The sequence below is a fragment of the Marmota monax genome, unplaced genomic scaffold (genome assembly GCF_021218885.2).
Source record: "Marmota monax isolate L192 unplaced genomic scaffold, Marmota_monax_Labrador192_F-V1.1 WCK01_AAM20220418_F8-fsc00132, whole genome shotgun sequence".
Lineage (NCBI taxonomy): Eukaryota > Metazoa > Chordata > Mammalia > Rodentia > Sciuridae > Marmota > Marmota monax.
This window is the reverse complement of record NW_026695199.1, coordinates 7,298,676-7,326,195: the sequence shown is the minus strand read 5'-3', so window position 1 is coordinate 7,326,195 and position 27,520 is coordinate 7,298,676. Positions and strand designations below refer to the sequence as shown.

The 27,520-nt window shown below is 35.0% G+C and overlaps 1 protein-coding gene and 1 pseudogene across 1 annotated transcript in view; both read left to right on the top strand.

Moving 5' to 3' along the window:
- Positions 1-2,449: 2,449 nt before the first annotated feature.
- Gc (GC vitamin D binding protein) overlaps positions 2,450-27,520 on the top strand; it is a 39,026-nt gene continuing 13,955 nt past the window's right edge. The window contains exons 1-6 of the mRNA XM_046428694.2: positions 2,450-2,611; positions 16,097-16,166; positions 16,752-16,884; positions 19,172-19,383; positions 20,809-20,941; positions 21,248-21,342. Of these exons, the coding sequence (XP_046284650.1) occupies positions 2,554-2,611; positions 16,097-16,166; positions 16,752-16,884; positions 19,172-19,383; positions 20,809-20,941; positions 21,248-21,342 (701 nt within the window). The 5' untranslated portion in view covers positions 2,450-2,553. The remainder of the gene's footprint in view (positions 2,612-16,096; positions 16,167-16,751; positions 16,885-19,171; positions 19,384-20,808; positions 20,942-21,247; positions 21,343-27,520) is intronic.
- LOC131423592 (rab-like protein 2A) lies at positions 2,618-16,089 on the top strand (annotated as a pseudogene).

Here is a 27,520-nt window from a genome sequence, read left to right as displayed (position 1 = left end):
GTGAGTGCCAATTTTCAGTTAGAAAAAGACAAACAAAGCCAAGAGAATGCATTTGGCCGCTTGTGTGGAGATTTCTCAAGAGGTACCTAAATTAGATGTTGCAATTCTTGCAACATGTAGTTTATAATTAAACAAAAGTGGTGTTATTGCAAAAGCAGAGATAAAGTTATAAATTTAAAAAATAAAAGAATGAGCAGGTCTTAAACTAATGAAAATTCATGAGAAATAATCTAAACGTATTTTTGAATGAACTAATCATCATAAGATGATTGAAATACCATTTTTAAAAGATGCAAAAGTATATTTAATATTATCTTTAAATAAAACACTAATATATTAATAGTTCAATGGGTTTCTGGGGTTCTCAGTATTTTTTAAACTTTTTGTACTCACCTAGAATGTATTCCCAAATAATTTCCAGTAAAAGTAACATACATTTTTAATTAAATTGAAAAAAAAAACCTAGGAGTCAACCCAAAGGGAAAATTTAAAGATTTAGTCAAACAATAATTTAATCCTTGAATAGCATAAAATTGCTTATTCTCCCCATTAATGTTGCAGAATCTTCTAAGCTTTACCATGTGGATTTCAATTGACTTTACAGAAATATTTCTTTGATCTTGCATCAGTACATTTTCCAACTAGCTGTACTTTATTTTATGAAACTAACACTCATGTCTTTTCTTTTCTTTTTTTATTAGAGCTTTATGGTTATACATAGTAGTTGGATTCATCCTGACAAACTCCAAACTCACACATGCATGGAAATCAGTTTCAGTCCATAATCTCCCTGTTCCTTCCCTCCTTTCCCTCCCAGTGTCCCTCCCCTCTCCCATCTCCTTCCACTGCTCTATTAGATTTCCTTTCACTCATCAATGATTTTATATTTTATTGGTTCTTTATATTATCTTGTCCTTCTCTCTCCCTTTCCTTTATTTTACTCTAGCTTCTGCATATGAGAGAAAATATTTGACCTTTGAGTTTCTGAGTCTGGCTAATTTCACTGAGAATGATATTCTCTATTTCCATCCATTTACTAGCAAATGTCATAATTTCAATCTTTCTAATGGCAGAGTAGAAATCCACTGTCTATGTATACCACAATTTCTTAATCCATTTACCTATTGACAGGCATCTGTTTGATGTATTTTGTATATAGTTGGAGGATCTGACTAAAAAATGTAAGTGGTTCCTATCATTTATTGATATTTGGGGGAACTCTGACTATATAGTTAATCCTCAGCTAATGAACTAATAATGGAATTCTAAATCACTTATCTGCGAGACTCGGGATACAGGACTGGATTTAAAATCTTCTACCAGGTTCCAAACTTTAATAGTTCCATTGACCTACCCAATGGTTATAAATTTAGAGATGCAGAGGAGAACATTGTAATAATAAGAATAAAGGCTAATAGGTAAGATTAATGCATATTACCATATGTTAGATATTATGGAAAATTCTGCACAAGAATTATCCTAATCTCAAGCAATCATGTGATAAAGGGTACTATGAATCACCACAATGCATGTAAGGAGAATAAGGCTTAGGGAGGTAAAATAAATTTCCCAAGATTAAATAGCAATAAGATCTGGGTAAAGATTTGGTTCCAAAAACCTGTGTATCTAACCTGAACCTAAGCACTTCCTGACAAGAGGACTAGGGGTTGACCCAATTCCCATAAATGATCACTATCTGTGCCTCTCTGGGCCAGTCACAAAATTTTCCTGGGAGTCAATTCTCTCTTCTGCGAAATAAATTTATTGGATTCCATGACCTCTAATACCACTATGAACTCCTAAGTTATATTATCATAAAACATATCAGTTGTGGAATGTTAGAAAGAACTATCTAGAGGAAATCTACTAACTCATTGATTTGGGACAAGTCACTTAACCTCTTTAGTTATTTTCCTCACTTAGTATGTACACCAGTGCTTCAAAAAGTGTGTAATTAACATATAAAGTGCTATACCATCATTTCAAAATTGTTTTATAGCATTGAAATTAGGGATTTAAGGAATTGTACTAAATTGTCTTCTCATTCTTTCTTTCCCTTTTTATTTACAACCTTAGAACTGTGGTATTTGAAGGCAATGATTATTTATAGTAGATTTAAATAGAGTGAAATAGAAATCACATCTCCAATTTTCCATTAATACATGAGAAAGGTGGAAATGCGCAAAGAAGATAAATAGCACTATGAAGAGGGAGAAAATGTGTCCCTTACTAATACTGTAAACCAATTCTAGTGAAAAACAACAGTGGAAAATAATCTATATACCTTGGCTCTTTTGAATTTGGACAAGTTAATGATTAAAATCTCCCAGATTTTCCACTACATTATGCCCAGAGTGTCTATTTGCCTTGATTGATGATAATTTTATCTCTTTTGGGCCAAGGATAACTGTCCCTTGCTTCTGTGTAGAGATTAATAATTGATTAGCTCATAGTCAGAAGTCTTAGTAAAGGGAACAGGTAACTTTTGGCTATTGTCTTTTACATAGAAGCCTACCAAGGACAGGAGGTGCTGCAGGATTCCCAGGTGGGAAAATGAAGAGAGTTTTGGTTTTCCTGCTTGCTGTAGCATTTGGACATGCTCTTGAAAGAGGTAAAATTTCTCTTGTGATTAATAAGTATTATGAGTTAAATTTTCTATTACCCCTTTAAAAATTATACAAAGGGTGAGAAACAGAAGAATTGATGAACGTGTTGGGGGAGAGAAGAACCAATTAACAAGGGATTGATGTGAGTTCAACTATGCATATACTATTGAATTGGAATAGCAAAAAAAGAAAAAAATAAGGTCTCATGAAAGAAAAGAAAATGAAATTATATAATTTATTAACTATCCCTTTACTCTTTCTGATAAATAAGATCTGAAGAGAATGGTTTGAAATTAGAAATGTGTTAACTGTTAAAAGATAATGCAACTGGAGACAGATTCATGTCTAGGCATTTCAGACCTCAAATATTGATCCCTATTGACAGCATAATATACTATGTCAATAATGCATAAAGTCAGCTAAGAGATTTCTTTGATCCTCCTCAAAGAATCATATACATGCAGTATTTGAAAATGCATTACTATTTTTCAAATACCTCCCACATAAGAATTTTCTGACTATGAAAGAGAACCATAAATAAGATAATTGAAATGTTTTTCATTGAAATTGTTCTTCCAATAGTGTCTTCATTTTCAGGCAATCTTTAAAATATTTTGTTAATGATGCAAACATAGATTGTGTGATGTATACAACTTCTTGAATTTCACAGCTTGGGAAACTTCCATATCAGTTTCAACTTACTTTTCTTGTTAGATTTTAATGTTTATAAGAAAATTTGAATTCATCCTGCTTTGTAAAATAAAAATTTCATTTAGGCTGTCAGTTAATAGCCTCACCCAAGTCATACGTTCATATTCATTTTAGTAGTTTATTTAACCAGTGGAATAAAAGGTGTTTCACCAGAAATTATAATTTTTTACCTGTAATATGTATAATCTCTATTTGATTCTTATGCTCACTTTTCCTTGATGTTGCAACTTTCATACAAATTATTTTGAATTTTGTCATATTCATCTACATATCCTTAAGTAAGTTATAAGTATGTAGGTGATAAAACAGAATATAAGAAGGTAAAATAAATTGTGTGGGTAATTTCCAAGGAACTCTGAAGACTCCTTCCTTTGCCCCAGATTTCCCTGGGGAAGATTTGAGCCTGAAAAATCCTGCTGAGGCTGGTTCAGATCAGAATGTATGAACACAATGGTCCAGTAATGGACCAAGTCTTGGAAATACACATGAAGACTAAACCTGGGATGTGAGTTACCATCTTGGACTGCTGACTCAGTATGTGTGCATAGACTTCATATCAGAATTATAAGTTCTTTGGGTATTTACAGAACATTCTGCAATCTCTATTTTGACATTCTCAGCAGTCTAGTCCCAGATGAAATGGATACTCAAAAACTCAACTAAGTTCCATTAACTATCTGAACTTCAGTCTTACCAAGGTCAGATGATATTCTGAGACACATAAAATACATTTGTAAGTAACAAATACATAGTATTTAGGAGAAGTTCTACTCACCAGTTCTCTGAGTTGACCCAAAGACCAGGTCAGTGATGTACCTGGAAGTTATGTGTGCTCTTTCCTAGCAGGAAGTTACAAAGTGGACAGATAAAGAGGTTCAGCAGACTCCTGGGTTCCAAGCAGCCTTATAGGGTGAGATTAGTTTGAGTTGCAGTTTTTCTCTGCCTGTTACTATTCTAGAGAGCTGATATCTCATGGGTGTTCCTTTGAATTTCTCATAGCCCATATGGCTTAAGTATTACATCCTAGTGAAATTGGAATATAATACCTAGTACATATCTTGGGGAAACTGGCATTTTCTACCTAAATGATACTAGCAAAAGGTCATTATTAATTTATTTGTCCAAAAGCCTCTATTTAATCTTACTAAGATAAATGGAGTGCTATTGAACACTTCATACAATCTAAATCACAAAGATTAGTACAAAATATCACTGAATGCTTAATGCTTATGAAATGTCCCATTTAAATTACAGTTTTTATACATGACTGATAATGAACTCCCAGTTTCTCAATGGGATTTAGAAGGAAACTTAGAAAATTGTATCCCATTCAGGAAATACAAATCTTGCTGGTACTTTAATATACCAGATAATTGCTATATAATTGTTTAGGCCTTTTTAAAATTTTTTGAGTTTTTACCATAAAGAAATGATAAATATTGGAGGAGATGGATATGTTTAATTTGATTTAAATATTGTACAATGTATATATGTATCAACAGCATACCCCACAAGAAAAATTAAAATAAGGTAAAAAAATTCACAAATCTAGTTTTTGTAATTATAAGAAGAATGATTATTAATCTTCAAAGGAATGTCTACCTAAACCCTATCATGCCATGTTTAGTCTGCTGTAATTAAAACACATTTAAATGGTTCAGAGGTTCTGCTTGACAAAAATCAGGCATGATAATAGAAATATAAATGACTCCTTGCCACTAGATTGCATAATTTATTTTCAGGTTATATAGGTATAACTTTAACAACTATTTAGCTACACATAAGTTAATAACAGTGAAAGAAAATTATTTGTGTGCATTATTTTCTAAAGATTTTTTAAAGTTATTTTTAATTGATAAATCCATTAATGGAGCATAATGTGACTTTGTTCGTTTGTTTAGTACCAGAAATTGAACCCAGGAGTGTTTAACTACTGAGCCACATTCCTAGCTCTTTTTATTTTTTATTGTGAGACAGGGTCTCACTAAATTCCTTAGGCCCTCACTAAGTTACTGAGATTGGCCTTGAACTTGTGATTTCCTGCCTCAGCATCCTGAGTCACTGGGATCACAGGTGTGTACCACCCCACCCAGCTAAAATGGGATTTTTTTAGGCATGTGCATATACACAATGTAGAAAAATTACATCAAGGCAATGAATACATGCATCATCTCACTTGCTTATCACTTTTTGTGCTGAGACATTTGCAATTTACTGTTATTTTTAAACATATAATACATTGTTGAGTATAGGTACCCTACTTCCCAAAAGATCTCAAAACTTATTCCTCTTATCTAACTGAAACTTTGCATCTTTTGACCAATAATTTTCCATTCCTTCCTGCCCACCCCCACCATCCTACAGTAGTTACTGTCCACTAGTAACCATCATTCTACTCTTCTATGACCTTGGTTTTTTTAGATTCCACATATAAGATCATGCATTTTTCTTTCTGTTCCTGGCTTACTGTAATTGTCTGTTTAGCACAATGTCTTCCAGGATCATCTACATTATTGTAAATGCCAGAATTACCTTCATTCAGAGAGCTGAACAGTATTCCATTGTATATGCTTAATACATTTTCTTTATCCATTCATCCATTGTGGATGCTGAGGTTATTTTCATATCTTAGCTTTTGTGAATAATACTATAGTGAACGTGGGTATACAGAAATCCTTTCAATATATTGATGCCAATTTCTTTTAATACTGGATCATATGACAGTTCTATTTTTTAAAATTTTTTAATTTTTATTTATTTTTTTAAGAGAGAGAGAATTTTTTAATATTTATTTTTTAGTTTTTGGTGGACACAACAGCTTTATTTTTTTTTAATGTGGTGCTGAGGATCAAACCCAGTTCCCCATGCATGCCAGGCGAGCGAGGTACCGCTTGAGCCATATCCCCAGCCCAGTTTTATATTTTTTTATTTTTATTTTTTGAGAAACCTCCATACTATTTTCCATAATAGCTGTTCTAATTTACATTCTCACCAACAAATTACCAGGGTTCCCTTTTCTCTGTATTTTCCCAAACACTTCTCCTTCATATTTTTGATAATAGCCATTCAAACAAATAAAGGTGATATCTCATTGTAGTTTTCATTTGCATTTCCCTGATGATTAGTGGTATTGAGAACATTTTTCTTATGCCTATTAGCCAAATATACCTATTCTTTTGAGAAGTGTTTATTCAAGACATTTGCCCATTTTTTAATTTGGGGTGTGTGTGTGTGTGTGTGTGTGTTTTATTGAGTTTCTTACTTATTTAGGATTTTTTTTGGTTGTTTTAGTACTGGAGATTGAACCCAAGGGCATTTCAACACTGAGCCACATCCCCAGCCATTTTTTGTATTTTATTTAGAGACAGGGTCTCACTGAGTTGCTTAGGCCTCACTATGTTGCTGAGACTGGCTTTGAACTCATGATCATCCTGCCTCAGCCTCCTGAGCCACTGGGATTACAGGCTTACCCCACAGCACCCAGATTATATTGGGGTTATTAACCCCTTATCAGATGTATGGTTTGCAAATATTTTCTCCCACACTATAGGTTGTTGCTTTCTTTCCGTTTACTGTACAGAAGATTTTAATATAATGTAATTGTTTGTTTTTTGCTTTTGTTGCCTGTGCCTTTGAAGTCACATCAAAATAATCATTGCCTAGACAATGTTGTATAATTTTCCCTTGCTCTTTCTTTTATAAGTTAAGCAGTTTCAGGCCTTACACTTAACTCTTTAATTCATTTTGAATTGATCTTTTCTGAAGTTTTAATTGAGCTAGATAGTGTATGGCTAACCATAAAAACAGAATCACCGCCAATTCCTATTTATATCACCTCATCAAAGGAGTACAATATAGAAATACAACTTTGTCCTCCCTTATTGAATGACAATTTCTTAAGATTTTATAATACATCCTTGATACAGGATTTTAAAAAAGTATACCTTGTGTCTAAAACTGTACCAGGCATCAAAAACCTCTAAATTAAATATGACCTTTTACCAGAACAAACTTGAATAAAAAATTTTGCTTAAGGGAAACATAATTAGTATTGACTTTCTTTACAAGATCTATCAGCAAATGCCTAGCAAGTATTATTTCATGTCCCTGTCTCTACTGAGACCCAAGAACTTGACTGAGACTTTCAGTCAAACTATTTGCCCTTCCCTATACCAAATCCTTTTTTTCTTTTAATGAGGTGGGGTGGTAATAAAGAGTAACCATCAACTTTTCCAGTACTGGTAGTCATAAATTAAAAGTTCAGAAAAGCATGAATAATGACTTTTGAACACCATGAATAGAATAGTGAGAAATTCCAATAGAGTAATTCTCTAACTCATAGACAAAACATGTTCAAAAAATTAATGTTGATTATTTAAAAGTTAAAACACATTTTTTCATAAAATTAATTATACACAAAGATTAAGTTATTAAAGTGCTCAGTGGTTGAATGCCCCTGAGTTCAATTCCCAGCACCTCCCACACACAAAAAAAAAGAGTGAAATCACCCAAGATACCTATTTTTTTTTTGATATCACAACTTCAGGATGAAAGTTCCATAAAGGCAGAGATATGTCTCTCCTGGACTCCATTATATACGCAGGTTTAATACTGAACCCAATTTTTGCTGTGCTGTACATTGGAGATGAACTGTGATAACGACAACCTTAGAAATGTTTTTGTCAGGATTAAAGGAAAATGTGTGTCAAATATGTAGACTGGTACTCACCAAATTATTGGTGCTCAAATGTTAACTGTAATTATATTATTATTTACCCTTATAAGGACCAAGAATTCCTAATCCAAAAATCTGAGCATTTACAGATTAGGGATATTCAAATGGCAAAGTCTATATAAATATTCTAAAATTTAAAACACCTTGAAATCTAAAACACATCTGGTCTCAGATAAGGGATACTCAAAAAGTGCTGCTTTACAACCTAAGTACAGCAATGCATTTTAAGTTTCCAAGTCAAGATGCAGCAGAGATTGCGTTCACCCATCCCAATGCAAGAGAGAAAATTCCTCCCCTATCTGTACTCCTGCAAAAGAAATTGTAGATGAGGTTACATAATTGATGAAGAGAAGGAGAGTTAGGACACATATATGAAAAAAAATGCTTCTTTTGGGACTTTAATGAGTATCTAAAAGGTAGGATACTACTTGGTACAAACCCAAGAATGTTAGTTTGAATGAGTCTGTGAGGCTGCTTCTGTTGCAGCTGTAGTTTGGGGGTCACTAACTCATTGACCTTAAGTCTCCCACTGTTTTCAAATTTTCAAAATCTAAAATGAAGTTCAGTTTTTTTCCACTGATATAATCCTAAGAGGTAATTTAATTTCCTCTAGATTAGTGAATCTATAACTGTTATGTAGGTCTTAAATTTAATCTTAAAAGATTGAATTTCTTTCCACTGAATCAAACTCAAAAACCTGCACACCTGCTTGCAGCCATCAGTATTAATATGAAATCTCAAATCGATGCTCAACATAAAAATGTCAATGGAGATTTAAAAACTGAAAATTGTAATAAAAAGTGTTAATTAAATTCCCTATTCTTCATTGACAATATTTCTAGTGATATATCAGTCTCCAATAACCAGGGAAGATTTTAAACCAGACCAGTGTTTAATTTGTCAAGTAAAATTATTACTCTGAAATCACCAGTATCTAGACTGATTAGTTTGAATAACAGTGCAAGCTATATTCTTAATAGGTAAATATTCTTTAAAGTAAACACTAACATATGTACCTACCTTTTCTAAAAGAGTTGAGCATGTCAATGCAGAATAGAAATGCCAAAAAAATGAAATTGCAAAAATATAGAATACATAACAGAACTTCAAAATCCTGTGATTCTCCAGAACACAAAAGGAAAATAGCAACTTGAGACAATGTATTAGTCAGCTTTGCATTCTTGTGACCAAAATACTGGACAAGAACAACTTAGAAGAGTGAAAGGTTAAATCCGTTCGTGGTTTCAGAGGCTTAGCCTATGGTTTGCAGAATCCATTCCTCTGGGCCCAAGGTGAGGCAGAAACTCATGGCAGAAGAACATGGCAAAAGGAAGCTTCTCCATTTGTGGGGTCTGGAATCAGAGCTGAAAAGGAAAAAAGGGCACAGGGAAGATGCACCCTTCCAGGATATGCCCCACTGAGCTACCTCCTCTAGCAATATTCCACCTACCTATAATTACTGCCTAGTAAGTCAATTCAAACTAGGATAGACTGATCAGGTTATGGCTCTCACAATCCAATCATTTCATCTCTGAACATTCCTGGATTAACACAGGAGCTTTGGGGAGACACCTCATATCCAAAACATATGTTTCTAGCATCCTGTATAAGCATCAACTCAAGTCAATGTTATTTAGGATCCATTTATTGCACCTGATATACAAAACGCTTTCCTAGAAGACCAGATTAGGTATTAGTGAAAGATTATAATAGTGAATGCGGGGCATGGTGGTACATAACCTGTAATCCCAGCAGTTTGGGAGGCTGAGGCAGGAGGATCACAAGTTCAAAGCTAGCCTCAGCAAAAGCGAGGTGCTAAGCAACTCAGTGAGACCCTGTCTCTAAATAAAAATATACAAAATAGGGCTAGGGATGTGGCTCAGTGGTTGAATGCCCCTGAGTTCAATCCCTGGTTACCCCCCCCCCAAAAAAAAAGAGTGAAAGCACCCAAGATATCTTTTTTTTTCTTCCGGTATCACGTCTTTAGGATAAAAGTTCCATAAGGGCAGAGGTATGTCTCTCTTGGTCTCCATTATATATGCAGATTCAATAGTGAACCCAACACCTGGCTCAGAGAAAGTCCTCAAAAATCATCTATTGCACATATGGGTGAATGCTGTCTGGTTTGTTGGGAAAGGTAAAGTGCATGAAGCAATAAATATTTCCCCAGAGTAAATCAAATTTGTTTTCAAAAGTCCAGAATTAGATATGACTTACCAGAATATTTCACAATACAGATAAAAATTGTTATGATGTTACAAAAAGTAAAACTTTGTGTTAATGAAATTTGTAAACATTTAATTAAATACTGAGTCATGGTAAAAAATGATTTCACAAGAGTCACTAAGATCGCCAATATTTATTGGCACCATATCAAGATCCAAATCATTTTCTTTATGACTAAATTGTAAAGGACAGAGTATGTCATTTACAATTCACTTGAGACATATTTTAACTATATGAATCAGATTGAGGTAACTAGTGTAGAAAACATTTACTAAGCAGTATTCAATTGCTGTGGGGAGTCAATATGCAATACTCACATTACAAATTAAGTTCAGTATTTATTTACTGGGTTTTATTGATGTTGCTTTGTTTTGTTTTGTTGTTGTTTTGTTTTGTTTTGTTTTTGTTTTTGTTTGGTTTTTTGCAAAATGAGAGAATGATTAACATATTTCCCTAGCCTTGTAAGCTAGGTATCTTCTCTTTGGATAAATAAATAAAAGGAATTTTGGGGGCTGGGGATGTGGCTCAAGCGGTAGCGCACTTGCCTGGCATGCGTGCGGCCCCGGGTTCGATCCTCGGCACCACATACTAACTAAAAAATAAATAAATATTTAAAAATTCTCTCTCTCTCTCTCTCTCTCTCTCTCTCTCTCTCTCTCAAAAAAAAATAAAATAAAATAAAAGGAATTTTTATCAGAAATATGTTTGGGGGATAGTTCATCTGAAAGATCAAGATGCAATAGCTTATTTTATGAGCCATTTTTTATAAGAGCAGTTTATCCTTATATATGAATTCTGAACTTTCTCAGGGCCTCCCTTTTGAGCCTTCCTCCCTTGCTTCTTCTCATGTCCAAGGCTGAATGTTCAGCAAAAATGGTTCTCAAACCACTTTAAGCTTTCTGCAGTCCATCTGATTTCCCACTTTTCTCCCATCAATATGCATTCTAACTAAAACTGTGCATATGGATATGAATTCTAAAGCACTTGTATGCAAACAAGCAGATGACTTAATTAAAACTACTTAATGAGATAATCTATAGTGCTCATTTGTACTCCTTTCTCAGGCACATTGCATTCTCATATCATATGTATGATACAAAAAAACTTCAGGAGAAATGAGAAATCTGAAATCAGAAGGCTAAAAATATTTTTCAAAGTGTTCATTGGCAATAACCCATTTGAATGCAGGGGTTCACTTTGAATGTAATTGAATTGTCCCAATACAAATACCCATAAAAATAATCTCTTCAGTTTTATAGGGAGACCTTATCAAGCAATAATCTCATATGCATTAAAATAAAAAATTCCATTAGAACCATATTTTATAGCTTAAAACACTATAAACTTTTGGGGGAAATTCATAAGTACTGATATATAATCCCTGGGAAATGATCTTAAGGATCATGAGGATACAATCTTGTATTAAATTCAAGAACCATCTTTTTTTTTTTTTTTTTTGGTACTGGGGATTGAACCCAGGGGTACTTAACCACTAAGCCACATCCCAGTCCTTAGCCATTTCTTATATTTTATTTAGAGACAAGGTCTCACTTAGTTGCTGAGTGCCTTGCTATTCTGCTAAGGCTGGCTTTGAACTTTATTTTATCTAGTTATTTAAATTAATTTTTGTGGGGGGATTGAAAGCTTTTAATAAATCCAGTGACAAACTTTCTTCTTCAAAATGTTGCTATCATTTCAGCTACTTATTAGTCATATTTGTAACAAAGTTTTCTTACATTGACCTAAAAGCTGTTGCTCTGCAACTGCCGGCTATTTTTCCTATCTCTAGTTTAATAACAACATAAAATGGCTCTCCTGACATTCTAAAGTACATCTCTTTATTAAACAAGGGTAGTTCTAACCTATATTATTTCTATGTTCTAATCTTTGGCCTTTTAGAATACCATCAATGATTAATGAAAAATGTCTGCCTTACTTTGACCTTTTGAATTCATTACAATATCCAATCTTCTAAACTTATCAATTAATTTTTTTAAAGTACTTTGTGCTAATGTTCTCAGACAAACAGGGGTTGGTTTTAAGTGGCCTTTGGATTTTATGGACCATTATCTCTATCAATCCTATTGCCTTCTCCTAGTTTCCAGAATAATGTCAGATTTGAACATGTGGGTCTTTTCTATCTTGCATGGAATATTTTTTAATGTGTTCTAAATTCCCCAAAACTGCAGAACTTAAAGTTCTCCTAAACAATAATAGCATAGCCATAGCACTTAGGAAAGACTGAAATCATTATTCTTAGAGCCTGTTATTGTGTTTATTTCATTTTTAAAATTAAAAAATTATTGATGCTTTATAATTGTATATAATTCTGGGATTCTTTATGTCATATTTGTGCATACACATAATTTAGTCAAACTCATTCCCCAGTACCTTCCCTTTCTCTCATCCCTCACTGATCCACCTACTCTCCTCTACTGAACTCTTCCCCTGCACTATTGTTAATTAGTATAATACATGACTCATTGTGGTATACTCCTACATGAACATAGCCTAATTTGGTAGATTTCATTCCCTAGTACTTTCCCATTCCCTGATCTCTTACTCCCTCTCCATCTATTTCTTCTATAGTGTTAGTCTTCCTTCTATTTTTTGTGAGATCCCCCTTGGGATTTTGATGGTATTCATTGCAGTTGGTCACTAATTTTAAAATGCTGCTTAACCACTGCAGGGATGTGACCCAGCAGGAAGCTGAGTGCGGCACTGCATGTAATATGGGCCAGTGGGGCAGAGGGGCTGTGGGGCCAGAGTGCGGTAGCCTCCCTAGTATCTCTAGCCCTCGCACTGGACCACAGCGACAAGACCATGTGGCCAAGCGTCTCTACAACTAAAAGTCAATGTCAGGGGACAGAACCAAATCCTATGAGCTTAACCAAGAGAAATTCCATGCTGATGACAACCTGAAGATCATCTGCCTGAGGCCCAATGCAGTGGGCAAGTCTAAACTCATGGAGAGATTCCTCATGAATGGATTTCAACTATAGCAGCTGTCCACATAAGCCCTGACCCTGCATAAACACAGGGCCACTTCGGACTGCAAGATCATCCTCATGGACTTTTTGCCAAGAACAGTTCCAAGGCATGCACACCTTCTACTACCATAAGGCCCATGCCTACATCATCGTGTTCAATATGCAGAGTAAAGTCACTTATAAAAACCTGAACTTCTGGTATACAGAGCTTGAGAAGTTCAGGCCGGAGATTCCATGCATTGTATGTCCAGCAAAACTGATATAGACATACATATGACCCTATAGCTATAAAGCTTCAATTTTGCCAGGAAGTTCTCCATGCCTCTGTACTTTGTCTCAGCAGCTGATGTTACCAATGTCCTGAAGCTCTTAAATGATGGAACTCAATTAGCTGTGTCTTACAAACAGAATTCCAGGACTTCATGGTCAAGGTTTTACAGGAGCCTGAGAGATTCAAGTTGGACATGAAAGAGGAGAATGCCCCTGACCTATATCAGTGTGGCAGGATACAGAGCCAAACCTCCTCCTGAACAGAAGGCTGCCTCCAATGGCTGACTTGAGAGTGTTGGGGGAGGGGGCTTTTGGAATGGCCTTCTAGCTCTGAAAGGAGAACCTCTCCAGGCCACCCCTGCTCAGCCTCCCCCAACACCTCCACCCCATGACACAGGATGAGGTAGCAAGGATCACACTCTGGACAGGTGTGAGGTCCCCAAAACCTGCTTATGACAGAATTATGGAATGGTGTCCTTCACACCTCCCATCCCCACCCCCAGCTAGGCAGTGGAAAGAACCAGGAAACACATTTGTGTGTCTATTCAGTAAATGGGCATTTAGGTGGTTGTTTTGGGGTTTGGAGGATTATTTTTTCTTCCCCAAACGGACTTCAGGGACTATTCCTTGCATTTCTTCTAGGAGAATGATTGCTAATCCCCGATTTCTCCCCTACCCCATTGCAGAATATGTAAGGCCTCTGTCTTTTTCCCCCTTTAGTCTCCTAGCTGGTTTTTTAAAAGATGTTTTTGAGCATGTAAAAATTTCAGGAGCTTTCTATGTCAGTCAAGATCACAGGAAGAAGTTGGTCATTAAAATTAAGTAAAAGCAGGTGACAAGTCTAACTGTACTTAGTCTTACAAATACACAGAACAAAGTAACAGCACTGTTCATAAAAAATGGGTCACAAAGCCTTGCCACAAGGACAACGATTTGGATTATAAGAAATCAGTTTTCAGAACTGCCCGCTTTCAGGCCTCTCTGTCAGCTCAGGGGTTTTGCTTTCTTTCTCTAGGACATGTGGAACACTGTACCTCCTGGGGGTGGTCAAGGGCTTTGAAGAAAGAGCTGTCTTGCCGCTTTTGTGCCCTGTCTGGTGTCTGGTTTGCCAATGTGCATTTATGATCATCTTGGGCATCAACTCATTGTGGTCCTTAATTTGTTTGGATTGTTTCTGTTTTTTTCAGTAAAGATTGAATTTTAAAAAATGCAGCTGAAGAATGTGTATTTGTTTCTCAATTCTGACTATTCTCACCCTAAAAATATATTCTGGGTTGTCAATCTGAAAAATATGGAGTCAACAGGTTTTATCATAAATCTACTAATTCTACAAAGAATCTTTTACCACAACAAACACAAACAAAAACTCCTAGTTTGTACCCAATCATCACCATCTACACTCCCAACCACAAAACAAAAATTTCTACCCAGGAATATTCATAATTCCCAGAACTATACTTGTTAGACAAGCAAGGACATCTTGGGGATAAAATAAATGATAGTGGTTATCAGTATAATCTCTGAGATGACTTTCCCAATGTTTAAGCCAAGAGGATAAAGACTAATTTCCATCTTATTACCAGAGGGATTCTTAGCATTCCCTTAGAGACCCTGGAGATGGTAATAGACCCAGTGTGGCCATGCTCACTCTCATACACCTCCTTTAAAGTCCTATATTAGTGGGGCTGTCCCTTCACTTTGGAATTTAAGAACTTTCTGCATTTATTTTTTGTTGTTTCTTCCTTTGTGTTGAGGGCCACAGACAAGTCAAGATGGCACCTGGCACTTTGCCAGGAGGAGTGGTTTGAGAAGTAACGCCAGCAAGCCATTAAGATGATGGAGATTCCTTAATGACTGACTGCTGTGTCTACATTATGTCAATTAAGTTAAGCTGTGTATAATTATTAAGATGATGAGGATTCCTTAATGACTGATTGCTGTAACTGGATGATGCTAAATTGAGTCAAGCTGTGTATTCAGTTATGTATAAATACCTCTGCTGTCCTACAATAAAGCGGCTCCCGCTGTATCAACCTTCACAAGTTGCTTGTCACACACACACCCCCTCCCCCCTTACCCCACCCCCCCGGTTATTTTGCCCAGCCAGACTGCTGCACCTTTGAAGCCTTCAGTGAAACTGAGACAACAACATAAAGATGGGAAAGAAGGGATGGGGATAATGGAGTGAGGGAAGAAGGGAGGGGGAGAGAGAGAGAGGAAGAGGAAGCAGTCCCATTTTGGCATTGCTATAAAGATGGAATCTGAGAGAATAATTTTCATGTTAATAAATTCTGACTCACTAGTTGACACTTACCATTTGAATTATCTGCTTAACATTAGTTTCTTTTATTTCCTGCTGTCTAATAACAGCATGCCATAAAATGGTGGCCTATGTTGAGAAAACAGCTAGAAAGTCGTTCCAAAAATGAAACTGCAAATAGATATTGATAAAATGCTACTTTACTATAAACCATGTGGATTATCACTTCATGCATGTATGTTTAATTTAATAATTCATTAAAAGAGAAAAGATACAAATTTTCTATTTCTGGTCCTAGGCCGAGATTATGAAAAGGATAAAGTCTGCCAGGAACTGGCTAGTCTGGGAAAAGATGACTTCAGATCTCTGTAAGTGTGCAGTATGCATTCAGTTCACCCTGGAGGCTTGGTCTAGAACAAAACTGAAGGAGAGTTGAAATGACCTCTGAGAAGACAAAGGACAGAGTCCTAGGCCAATGTAGGCAGGGATGTCAGGCAAATGGAAGAAATTCAAAGATCCCAGTTGAACTGTGGTTACTGTGATCTAAGAATTTGTCACCAGTAAGTTTATGAACGTGATTACAGTGAGTAGGTAAGCATAGTTTTCTAAGGGAAATCAAAATATATATTTATAACACTTTCTAGGACTCTGCAAACAGAGGCAAAAAGGAACAGAACAGGTTCTTTGGGGGGGGGTTCTCAAAGCATATAATATCAGGATGACTTAATGGAACTTCCAAGTCCAATTGCTACTGCTTACAAGATACATTTTCTTAGAACAAAAACCGCTTTTTAAAAAAATTAAATGTTATATTCTTTTCATTACCAAAATATAAAAGTAAACGTATAAAATATTCCATTTAAAAAACAAATATACAGACCTCATTTTAATATGTATCAAAATGCAAAAGAAAATTAAATGCTAACTATATATTGACTTACTATTTTCCTCAGGTCACTAGTCCTATATAGCAGAAAATTTTCCAGTGGCACATTTGAACAGGTCAGCCAGCTTGTGAAAGAAGTTGTCTCCTTGACCGAAGACTGTTGTGCAGAGGGGGCTGACCCTGACTGCTACGACACCAGGGTGAGCTTATGTGGCTGGCCCTCCCTACAGTGGCCCAGGGAAGGAAGCCATGGTGGGTCCCTCTGCCATGTCTTAGGGAAACTTCAGACAGCAAGTTTATCTACTCCTGGACTGGAGATGGTGGTGGAATATGAAGCCTACTATCTTTAGATCCCAGGTTTATTCTAGCAGAGTTAGTCCATTTTACTCATTCCTACATGGTCCAAATGAGAAAACTGGGCTAAAGTAACTTAGGGGCTTACTAAATATAACTGTTGGTGAGAAGTAGTTAAAGAATATGAATTCAGATCTTACACTAAAGCCAGTTTTTTAAATAATTATAAATTTGCACCTTACAAATATCAACTCATGAATCTCTTAAAATAATTTTAGTACATGCTATGCAGCTTAAAAGCCTGCCTATACCTTTATCATCATGTAAGCACTGGTACCACATGCCACAGAATACTTTCATGATGGCCTCAAATGATAGGGGGGTTCAAAAATTGCATACATACACTTGGCTACAAGTTAACTTTCTCTATAGTATATATGCAGAAATTAAACTTCTGAAATGACAGAGTACAAACTATAAACAATTGAAAAATGTGAAACCTGGGTAGTTTTAGCAAGTTACTAATAGAGTAATCAGGCCCAATGCAAATTACATTTAGAGGCATTTTGATAAAGGCCTCCACAGACACATTAGTCTCTCTGCTAAGACCTATTAGCCTGCAGAAACAGTGTTCAAAGATCTGATTGGAACAGATTCTGTACAATGAATATTCTTACTCACAGATTGCTTTATCTGGCTATTTACTTTCTCTGAATTCTACAATAATTTTCTTCCACCACCAAGCTCGTAAATAACTGTCACTTCAACCTCACCTCTGTATCACCTCAAACTAAACAAGCATCAAACTGTCAACCATGGTCAAAACATCACAGCATATTTTAAATTTTATTTCATCTATTTGCTAATGCATCCAAAGTTGTGACCTGTCTCTATAGTCCTGGAGCTTAAGAAAACAAGGGTTGGTATATTTTTTTGCATGACACCTTCCTTCCTCCTGCTTATTCAAGATATTTAGAAAAGTGAGGGAGGGGGGGAGTGTTGATATGTTTACATTCTAATTTTATTTGAAAGGGAATAATTTTTAAAAGGCAAAAGAGAAAAATTGCCAAGAAAATAAATAGAAAGGAAAAGTAAATGATCTAATAGGAGATATAAGATTTAAAGAGAACCTGATTCCTAAGTTCTGAGAGGCTGATAAGGTAGGTATGGATGAGGATGAAGAGTTGGTTAACAAAACTCATTCATCACATCGCTCTTCTTCACTGATAGGAAAGGTCTTTAGAAGTTTTACCTTAAAAAGATGAGCAACATATAAAATAATTATAATAATATCAAATTATTTTCCCACATAAGTAATTTTTCCATAAAACTATTTCTAATTCTTTTTTCTATGATGTCTATCACTTTTCTATCATTTTAAGTATCAAATTATTTCTTAAAAGAACATGTTCTGTTGTTACAATTGCTTTGATGGTGCTTCAAGCATCAGTTTGGCCATGTTGAGGCAATTACAGAGCTCCCAGAGGCTCTTAACCCATGCTGCACTTGAGAACAAATCTTGAAACTTTGAGAAAACCAGATTTTCAAGTCCTATCTTTGACCTACTGAATCAGAATTTCTGGGTTGTGTAAGCCAGGCATTTCTGACTTTTTCATACCCTACAAATAATTCTGATGCAGAAGCATGCTCCAGAACCATTAGATAAAATATAAACCAACACAGAACTCTAAAGCAGTCAAGTGTCAAGAGTCTGTTCATGTAATAAAGGAATGGAAGGGGGCAGGGGAAAGTCTTCATTTTTAGGGGCGTAACCGCAACAGAATACATATGGAGAATCATCAATGGAACTTTTCCAGAATCATCAGTGGAACTTTTCCAAATGACCCTCTCCTCCTCATAGATGTTAAAATCCCCATGGAGGAACACTGGGCCAAAGGATAAAATTCTAATGACTGCAGTAGAACATATGTCCATTTGTTAATGAAGGTTCTGCTTTTTATTCTACTCTGAGGAGACTCACTTATTAACATAAATAAGACCCTATACTTCCCTCAAACTATATCTGTGCAACTTTTCATGGTTTGAAATCATCTCTGGAGTTTTTGTATGAACACTTGATTACTGATGACAATTTTTAAATAATAGACTAAGATATCATACTGAATGGAGAACTACAAGCCTGAAGGTTGCACATATTGTATAAGTTTCTCTTTTTTACTTCTCTCTTTGCAGACCTCAGCACTATCTGCCAAGTCCTGTGAAAGTGACTCTCCATTCCCAGTACACCCAGGAACTCCTGAATGCTGTACCAAAGAGGGGCTTGAACGGAAGCTCTGTATGGCTGCCCTGAAACACCAGCCACAAGAATTTCCTACCTATGTGGAGCCAACAAATGATGAAATCTGTGAAGCATTCAGAAAAGATCCAAAGGGATTTGCTGACCAGTAAGTTGTTTTCATTATAAAAAGAACTTTGGGTCATAAAAACATCTGAAATGAATTGAATCTAACCAGCTACTCTATGCAAAAACACCTCTTCTAGGAACCCAGACAACTACCAATGATGGAAACTTGACTCTCACCCAAGACAGCTCATCTCCTTGTCAGTGCTGACTATTGTTTATGTCTGTCCCAGACAGAGATGAAATCAACTCTCTCAAACTCCCACCCACAAACCCTAGGTTCTATTATCTGAAGCAGAATCCTTTGGATCCCCTATCCAAACATGACATATTTTCCAATATTTCACAGCCCCTATTGTGGCTGCCCTTATGCTAGAGGTAATCCATAAAATCAAAGCAGCTTGATTGCTATGTCCTTTCTAGATACTTTCCAAGAAAGCATATGAGAGGAACAGCTTTATTTCCCCCTCACTCCTATACATTTCCAGAAACAGCTCACAATAGCAATTACGGAATACAAGTGGCAGGAAGATTTCTGAGGTTGGTTTATACTGATGTCATAGAGAGAATGAGAGCTCCCAGTGTCCCTTTCAAGTATCATGCTCAAATTCTTTATTTAAAGCTCCCCAGGTCCTATGTTCCTAATACCAATTATGTTGATCATGTGGCCCTTTAAAAAAGCTTTTAACAACAGTGATAAAATGAAAGGTTCCTGGTTTGTACTGAATTTATACAAAGGGCATTGGGAACATGACACATGCACTACAAAAGTAAACATGTGACTTTGACCCTCTCATTGCTTAACATTCATGAGGAGCCAAATTATACTCTGATTATATTAGTTTTAGAAGGTCATAAAAAATGTACAAAAAAACTACAAAAGGCAATTTATGGAAATGGAAAAATAATATATTGCACAAAAGTAATGTCATTCAAATTGGTAATAATTTTATAGCAACTTGCTTGTCCATTCCTATAAATTTTCAAAAAGGATTTTGCCTAAGACTTCAGTTTCTTTTTAATCCATGGATTTGTGCTCCTTAAAATTGAAATGATTTCTCTCAACAATTAAGTATGCTTATACATACCAGTTGTCCAGAATAATAAACTGAGGTGAATAAGAATAAATTTGAGTAAACCAGCTAAGTACATTCATTGTAATTAATTCAATAAATAGCTTAATAAACACCTAATATGGATGGGTGATGCACTTGGCTAGACACTAAGTGAACAAACAGACAAACAGCTCTTTGCTTCAAGCAGATCTCATAGGAATTCAGACAACTAGTTTTTTAAAAATATATATTTATTAAAAGACTAGTATTATACTTGTTTCTCTAGGTCCTTTGTGCTTTTTAAACAAACTAAAATCTGATATAACACACATCCTTCTCCATCAACATACATATGAGAAATCAGGTTTTGTTTTCCTACAAATTTTTTGACCAATCCTATTTTTCTCACACAGGTTTTTGTATGAATATTCCAGTAATTATGGACAAGCTCCTCTGCCACTTTTAATTGGTCACACCAAGAGTTATCTCTCTATGGTAGGAACCTGCTGTACCTCCGCAAGCCCAACTGTATGCTTTTTGAAAGAGGTAGGTTCTGTTTTGCTTATTACATAGTCATGTGCTATTTTTCTTCTTGTAATGACGTTCTTTTAAATAATGGTAGATGTTGAGGTTTTGCACTTATTAAGAGTTCTCAGATGTCTTCTTCACATGCAGTTAATTGGAAAATAAATATGCCACCTCAGGAAAGGAGATATCACTGTTACTTTTGTCAGATTTCAGCTTTCTAGTCATCAAAAAATCATAAAATTAACATCTCTGTTTTTGCTATTTGTGCACACTGTTTTCAATGGATCCTAATCATCTGATGAGATTTTGTCACTTTTTTTCTAGAGACTTCATATGAGACAGTTCTCTCTTCTTACCAGTATGTCAAATAGAGTCTGTTCACAATATGCTGCTTATGGCAAGGAGAAATCAAGGCTCAGGTAAAGATTAAGTATCATCATCACATTTAGTACATTACTTCTGCACTATCCCTAATGTTAGAATTCTCCCAGATGTTGGTGAAATATAGAAACTAGACTACCACAGAACTATGAACATATTCAGTGATCTCCAGTATTTCCTTTAGTTTTCCTTTTACATTGAGATAGTGAGTTTGGCATGTAGAACACACATCCTCCATCAACATACATATGAGAATCAGGTTTTGTTTTCCTACAAATTTTTTGACCAATCCTATTTTTCTCCCATAGGTTTTTGTATGAATATTCCAGTATATAAGTATTCCAGTATATAATATAAAATCACCAAATAGACATTACTTTATTTACCTTTACTTTATACATGCATCAGTGTCTAGGAATTTACTCCAAAGAAGTAACAGTCTAAACAAAGATTAAGCTATAAAATATTACTGCCATATTTTAATAAGAAAAATATTAGTGAATTCATAAATGTCCCTAGAATAAAAAATGTTTGAATTAACTTTGTCAAAATTATATTGTAAAAATTATTTTATGAAAAGTACCAAATGATTGTCAAAGAAATCAAAGAAGATACAATAAATTGAAAGAAATTCCACATTTGTGGTTTGGAAGTTTTAATACTATTAAAATGCCCATAGTACTCAAAGCAATCTGTCTCTACATTATAATGAAATTGTTTTTTGCAGAAATAGAAAAAAAAAATTAGTTAACTCCCCATTATAATAATAAATACTTGGAATAACTAACTTATAAAGAGAAAAGTCTTATTTTAGCCAACAATTTTAGAGGTCACATTCCATGATCATTTGGACCCATTACTTTGGTTCTGTACTAACATATCATGGTAGGAGTATGTAGCACAGTAAATTGCTCACTTCAGAGCCAGAAGACAAAAGAGAAATGGTTGGTTGGGGTTCCACTACCCCCTGGAGAGCATATTCCCAATGACCTAAAGATCTCCCACTGAACCCCACCTCTTAAGGGTTCCACCACCTCCAGTTACCACAACCCTGGGGTCAAGCATTTAACCCATGGGCCTTTGCGGGACATTCAAGTTACAAACCACAGCACCATCCTAAAATTAATAGGAAATCTTCAAGGGATCTTAAGAGACTCCAAATAGTCAAAACAATCTTGAAAAAGAACAAAGTTGGAAACTTAAAATTTCCTGATTTCACTAGGCATGGTGGCACACGCCTGTAATCCCAGAAACTCAGGATGCTGTGGCAGGAAGATCCCAAGTTCAAAGTCAGTCTCAGTAACTTAGCAAGACCCTGTATTAAAATAAAAAATGGAAAAGGTGGGCTATGAATGTGGCTCAATGGTTAAGCACCCCTCAGTTCAATCCCTGGTACCAACAACAACTACAACAAAATACTTCCTTATTTCAAAACCCACTACAAAGCAACAAAAATCAAGATGGTGTGGTACTAGCCTTAAAACAGATATATAGACCAGTGGGACAAAACAGAAAACCTGAAAATATATTCTTTTCTTTCATATATGGCCAAATGATTTTCAATAAAGGTCCCAAGACTACACAATAAAGAAAAGGGTTTCTTCAATGAATAGTGTTGAAAAAACTGGATATTCATGTGCAAAAGAAAGAAGTTGTATTCTGACCTTATATACAAATACAAAAATGAATTAAAGATCTAAATGTAAAAACTAAAACTATAAAACTCCTGGAAGAAAATAAAATGGAAATTTTCAGGGTATGAGATTTGGCAATGATTCCTTGGATATGACACCAATACATGGACAAGAAAAGCAAAAATAAATAAATGGACTATACCAAATCTTAAAATTTCTGTTCAAAGGACATAACGAACAGAGTGAAATGGCAACCTACAAAATGAGAGAAAATATTTGCAAGTCACATCTTATATTATGAATATTCAGCATGCATAAGAAAATACTATACCATACCAACACAAAACAATTAAACATGAGTAAACAATTCTCCAAAGCAAAATATAAAAATGGTCAACAGTATATGAAAAGATGCTAAGCATCATTCATTATAAGAGAATTACAAATCAAAACCACAATGAGATATTGTCTATACCCATTAAGATTGTTACAATCAAAAAAACAGAAAATAGAAAATGTTAGAGAGGGTGCAGAGAAGTCAGAATACTCCTGCATTGTTGATGGGAATTTAAAATGGTACATCCAAGAAAGAAAATGGAGTGGAAATTCCTTAAAACTTAAAAATAGAATTACCATATGATCTACAAATTCTGGTGGAAGTTATATATTAATTTAAAAGAATTCCAGGAAAGATCTCTAAATGCTATTTGCACACCCACATTCATTGCAGCTTTATTTACAATAGCCAAGAGGTGAAAACAAACAAAATGTGCATTGACAGATGACTTGCTAAAGAAAATGTTAAATAACACATACAATGGAATATTATAGTCTTTTAAAAGTCCTATCACATGCTACAACATGGATAAATATTGAGAACATAATGCTAAGTGAAATAAGCCAGTCACTAAAAGACAGATACTATACAATTTCACTAATAAGAACTATATAAAGTAGTTAAAATCATACAAAATAAAGAAAGGTAATTGCCAGGGACTAGGACCAGTGAGAGATGAAACAGTGTTTAATGGATATAAAGTTTCAGTTTTTCAAGGTTAAGGTGTAAAGATACAGTGCAATGCAATGTGAATATGATTAACACTACTTAAATATAAAAATGATTAGGATGCTAAATTTAATGTTGCATTTCATCACAATTCTAAAAAAGAATTCTTAATGATATCCTTGTCTATGAAGAATATTTTTTTTCTTAAACATCCAACCCCCCATAATACCACTTCACTCCTAAATGTTTTGGTGTGTATTTCCCTGTTTCCTAATAATAAGGAAATACACTTACTTAACCACCTAACACAATTGCCAAAATCAGGAATGTTGACTTCTATATGATATAATATTATCTCATCTATGAATTTTACTCAGATTTTACCACCTGACTCAATGATCCAATATGTTTCTCCTCCTTAGTTCAAAATCCAATTCAGGATCACTAATACTACTTTTCAGTCTCTATTAATCCAGAATAGTTCCTCAGATTTTACTTACTCATTTTTTTTCATGATTATGACATTTTTAAGAGTAGAGACCATTTGTTTTATGGACTATCTCTCAATTTAGGTTCGAAATTTCAGTGTTCCTTAAAGATTAAATTCAAGTGATGTTGTTAACAGGAATACTAAATAAGTGATGTATGTCCTTAGCACATCAAATTATGAAGCACACAATGTCATTTAATGGGTGCTTTTAACTGTAATAATTTTTATTAAATTATTTATTCTAATTTGTTATACATGATGACAGAATGCAATTCATTTCATATTACACACACAGAGCATAATTTCTCAAGTCACTGGTTGTACACAAAGTATTTTCACACCATTCATTTCTTCATACATGTACTTTGGGTAATGATGTCTAACTCATTCCCCCATCATTCCTACTGCCTTACCCTCTCCTTTCCCTTCCCTCCTTCCCCTTTGCCCTATCTAAAGTTCCTCCACTCCTCCCAAGCTCCCCCACCATCAACATTATGAGTCAGCATTCTCATCAAACATTTGTTCTTTGGTTTTTTGGGATTGGCTTGCTTCACTTAAGATTATATTCTCCAACTCCATCCATTTACCTGAAAATACCATGATTTTATTCTCTTTTAATGCTGAGTAATGTTCCATTGTGTGTATATATACACCAAAGTTTCCCTATACATTCATCTACTGAAGGGCATCTAAGTTGGTTCCATAATTTAGCTATTGTGATTGTGCTGCTATAAACATTAATATGGCTGTGTCCCTATAGTATACTGTTTTTAAATCTTTTGGTTATGAACCGAGGAGTGGGATAGCTGGGTCAAATGATGGTTCCATTCCAAGTTTTCCAAGGAATCTCCATACTGCTTTCTATATTGGCTGCACCAATTTGCAGTCCCACCAGCAATGTATAATGTGCCTTTTTCCCCACATCCTTGCCAACACTTATTGTTGTTTGTGTTCTTAATGGCTGCCATTCTGACTAGAGTGTGATAAAATCTTCGTTTTGATTTGCGTTTCTCTAATTGCTAGAGATGTTGAACATTTTTTCATGTTTGTTGATTGATTGTATATCTTGTTCTTAGAAGTATCTGTTCAGTTCCTTGGCCCATTTATTGTTTGGGTTATTTCTTTTTCTAGTGTTAAGGTTTTTGAGTGCTTTATATACTCTAGAGATTAGTGCTCTATCTGATGTGCTTGTGGTAAAGATTTGCTCCCATTCTGTAGGCTCTGTGTTCACCTCACTGATATTTATTTTGCTGAGAAGAAGCTTTTCAGTTTGAATCCATCCCATTTATTGATTCTTGGCTTTAATTCTTATGCTATAGGAGTCTTATTAAGAAAATTGGGGCCTAATCTGACATGATGGAGATTTGGGCCTACTTTTTCTTCCATTAGGCGCAAGGTCTCTGGCTTAATTCCTAGGTCCTTGATCCACTTTGAATTGAGTTTTGTGTGTAGTGAGAGATAAGGTTTAATTTCATTTTGTTACATGTGGATTTACAGTCTTTCCAACACCATTTGTTGAAGAGACTATCTTTTCTCCAATGTATGTTTTTGGCACCTTTGTCTAATATAAGATAACTGTAGTTATGTGGATTAGACTCTGTCCTGTATTCTGAACCATTGGTCTATAAGTCTATTTTGGTGCCAATATCATGCTGATTTTGTTACTTTTGCTCTGTACTATAGTTTAAGGTCTGATATAATGATACCACCTGCTTCACTCTTCTTGCTAAGGATTGCTTTGGCTATTCTGGTTCTCTTATTTTTCCAGATGAATTTCATGATTGCTTTTCCTATTTCTATAAGGAATGTCATTGGGATTTTGATTGTAATAACATTGAATCTGTATAGTGCTTTTGGTAGTATGGTCATTTTGACAATATTAATTCTGCCTATCCAAGAACAAGATAGATTTTTCCATCTTCTAAGATCTTCTTTAATTTCTTTAACGTGTTGTAGTTTTCATTGTAGAGGTCTTTCACATCTTTTGTTAAGTTTATTCCCAAGTTTTTTGTTGTTGTTGTTTTTTGAGGGGGGGGTCTCCTAGTTTCTCTTTCAGCAGATTTGTCACGATGTACAGAAATGCCTTTGATTTATGGGTGTTGATTTTATATCCAGCTATTGTGCTGAATTCATTAGTTAGTTCTAGGAGATTTCTGGTGGAATGTTTTGGGTCTTCTAGGTATAGAATCATATCATCTGCAAATAGTGATAATTTCATTTCTTCTTTCCCTGTCTGTATCCTTTTAATTTCTGTTGGCTGTCTGATTGCTCTTGCTAGAGTTTTAAGAACTATGTTAATTAGAAGTGGTAACAGAGGGCATCCCTGTCTCGTTCCAGTTTTTAGAGAGAAAGCTTTCAATTTTTCTCCATTTAGAATGATGTTGGCGTGGGGCTTAGCATAGATAGCTTTTACAATGTTGAGGTATGTTCCTGTTATCCCTAGTTTTTCTAGCTTTTTGGAACATAAAGGGATGCTGTATTTTATCAAATGCTTCCTCAGCATCTATTGAGATGATCATATGATTTTTACCTTTGAGTCTATTGACATGATGAATTACATTTATTGATTTCTGTATGTTGAACCAAACTTGCATTCCTGGGATGAACCCCACTTGATCATGATGCACTCTCTTTTTGAAATGTTCTTGTATTTAATTTGTCAGAATTGTATTGAGAACTTTTGCATCTATGTTCATTAGAGATATTGGTCTGAAGTTTTCTTTCTTTGATGTGTCTTTGGAATCAGGGTGATATTGACCTCATAGAATGTGTTTGGAAGTGTTCTCTCTTTTTTTTTAGTTTATAAAATAGTTTGAGAAGTATTAGTATTAGTTCTTCTTTAAAGGTATAGTAGAACTTAGCTTTGTATCCACCCAGTCCTGGGCTTTTCTTGGTTGGTAGGCTTTTGAAGGAGACCTCTATTTCCTTGCTTGAAATCGATCTCTTTAAATTGTGTACATTATCCTGGTTTGGTTGGGGCATATCATATGCCTCTAGAAATTTGTCAATGCCTTCAGTGTTTTCTAATTTATTGGAGTACAAATTTTCAAAATAATTTATAATTATATTCTGTATTTCTTTAGTGT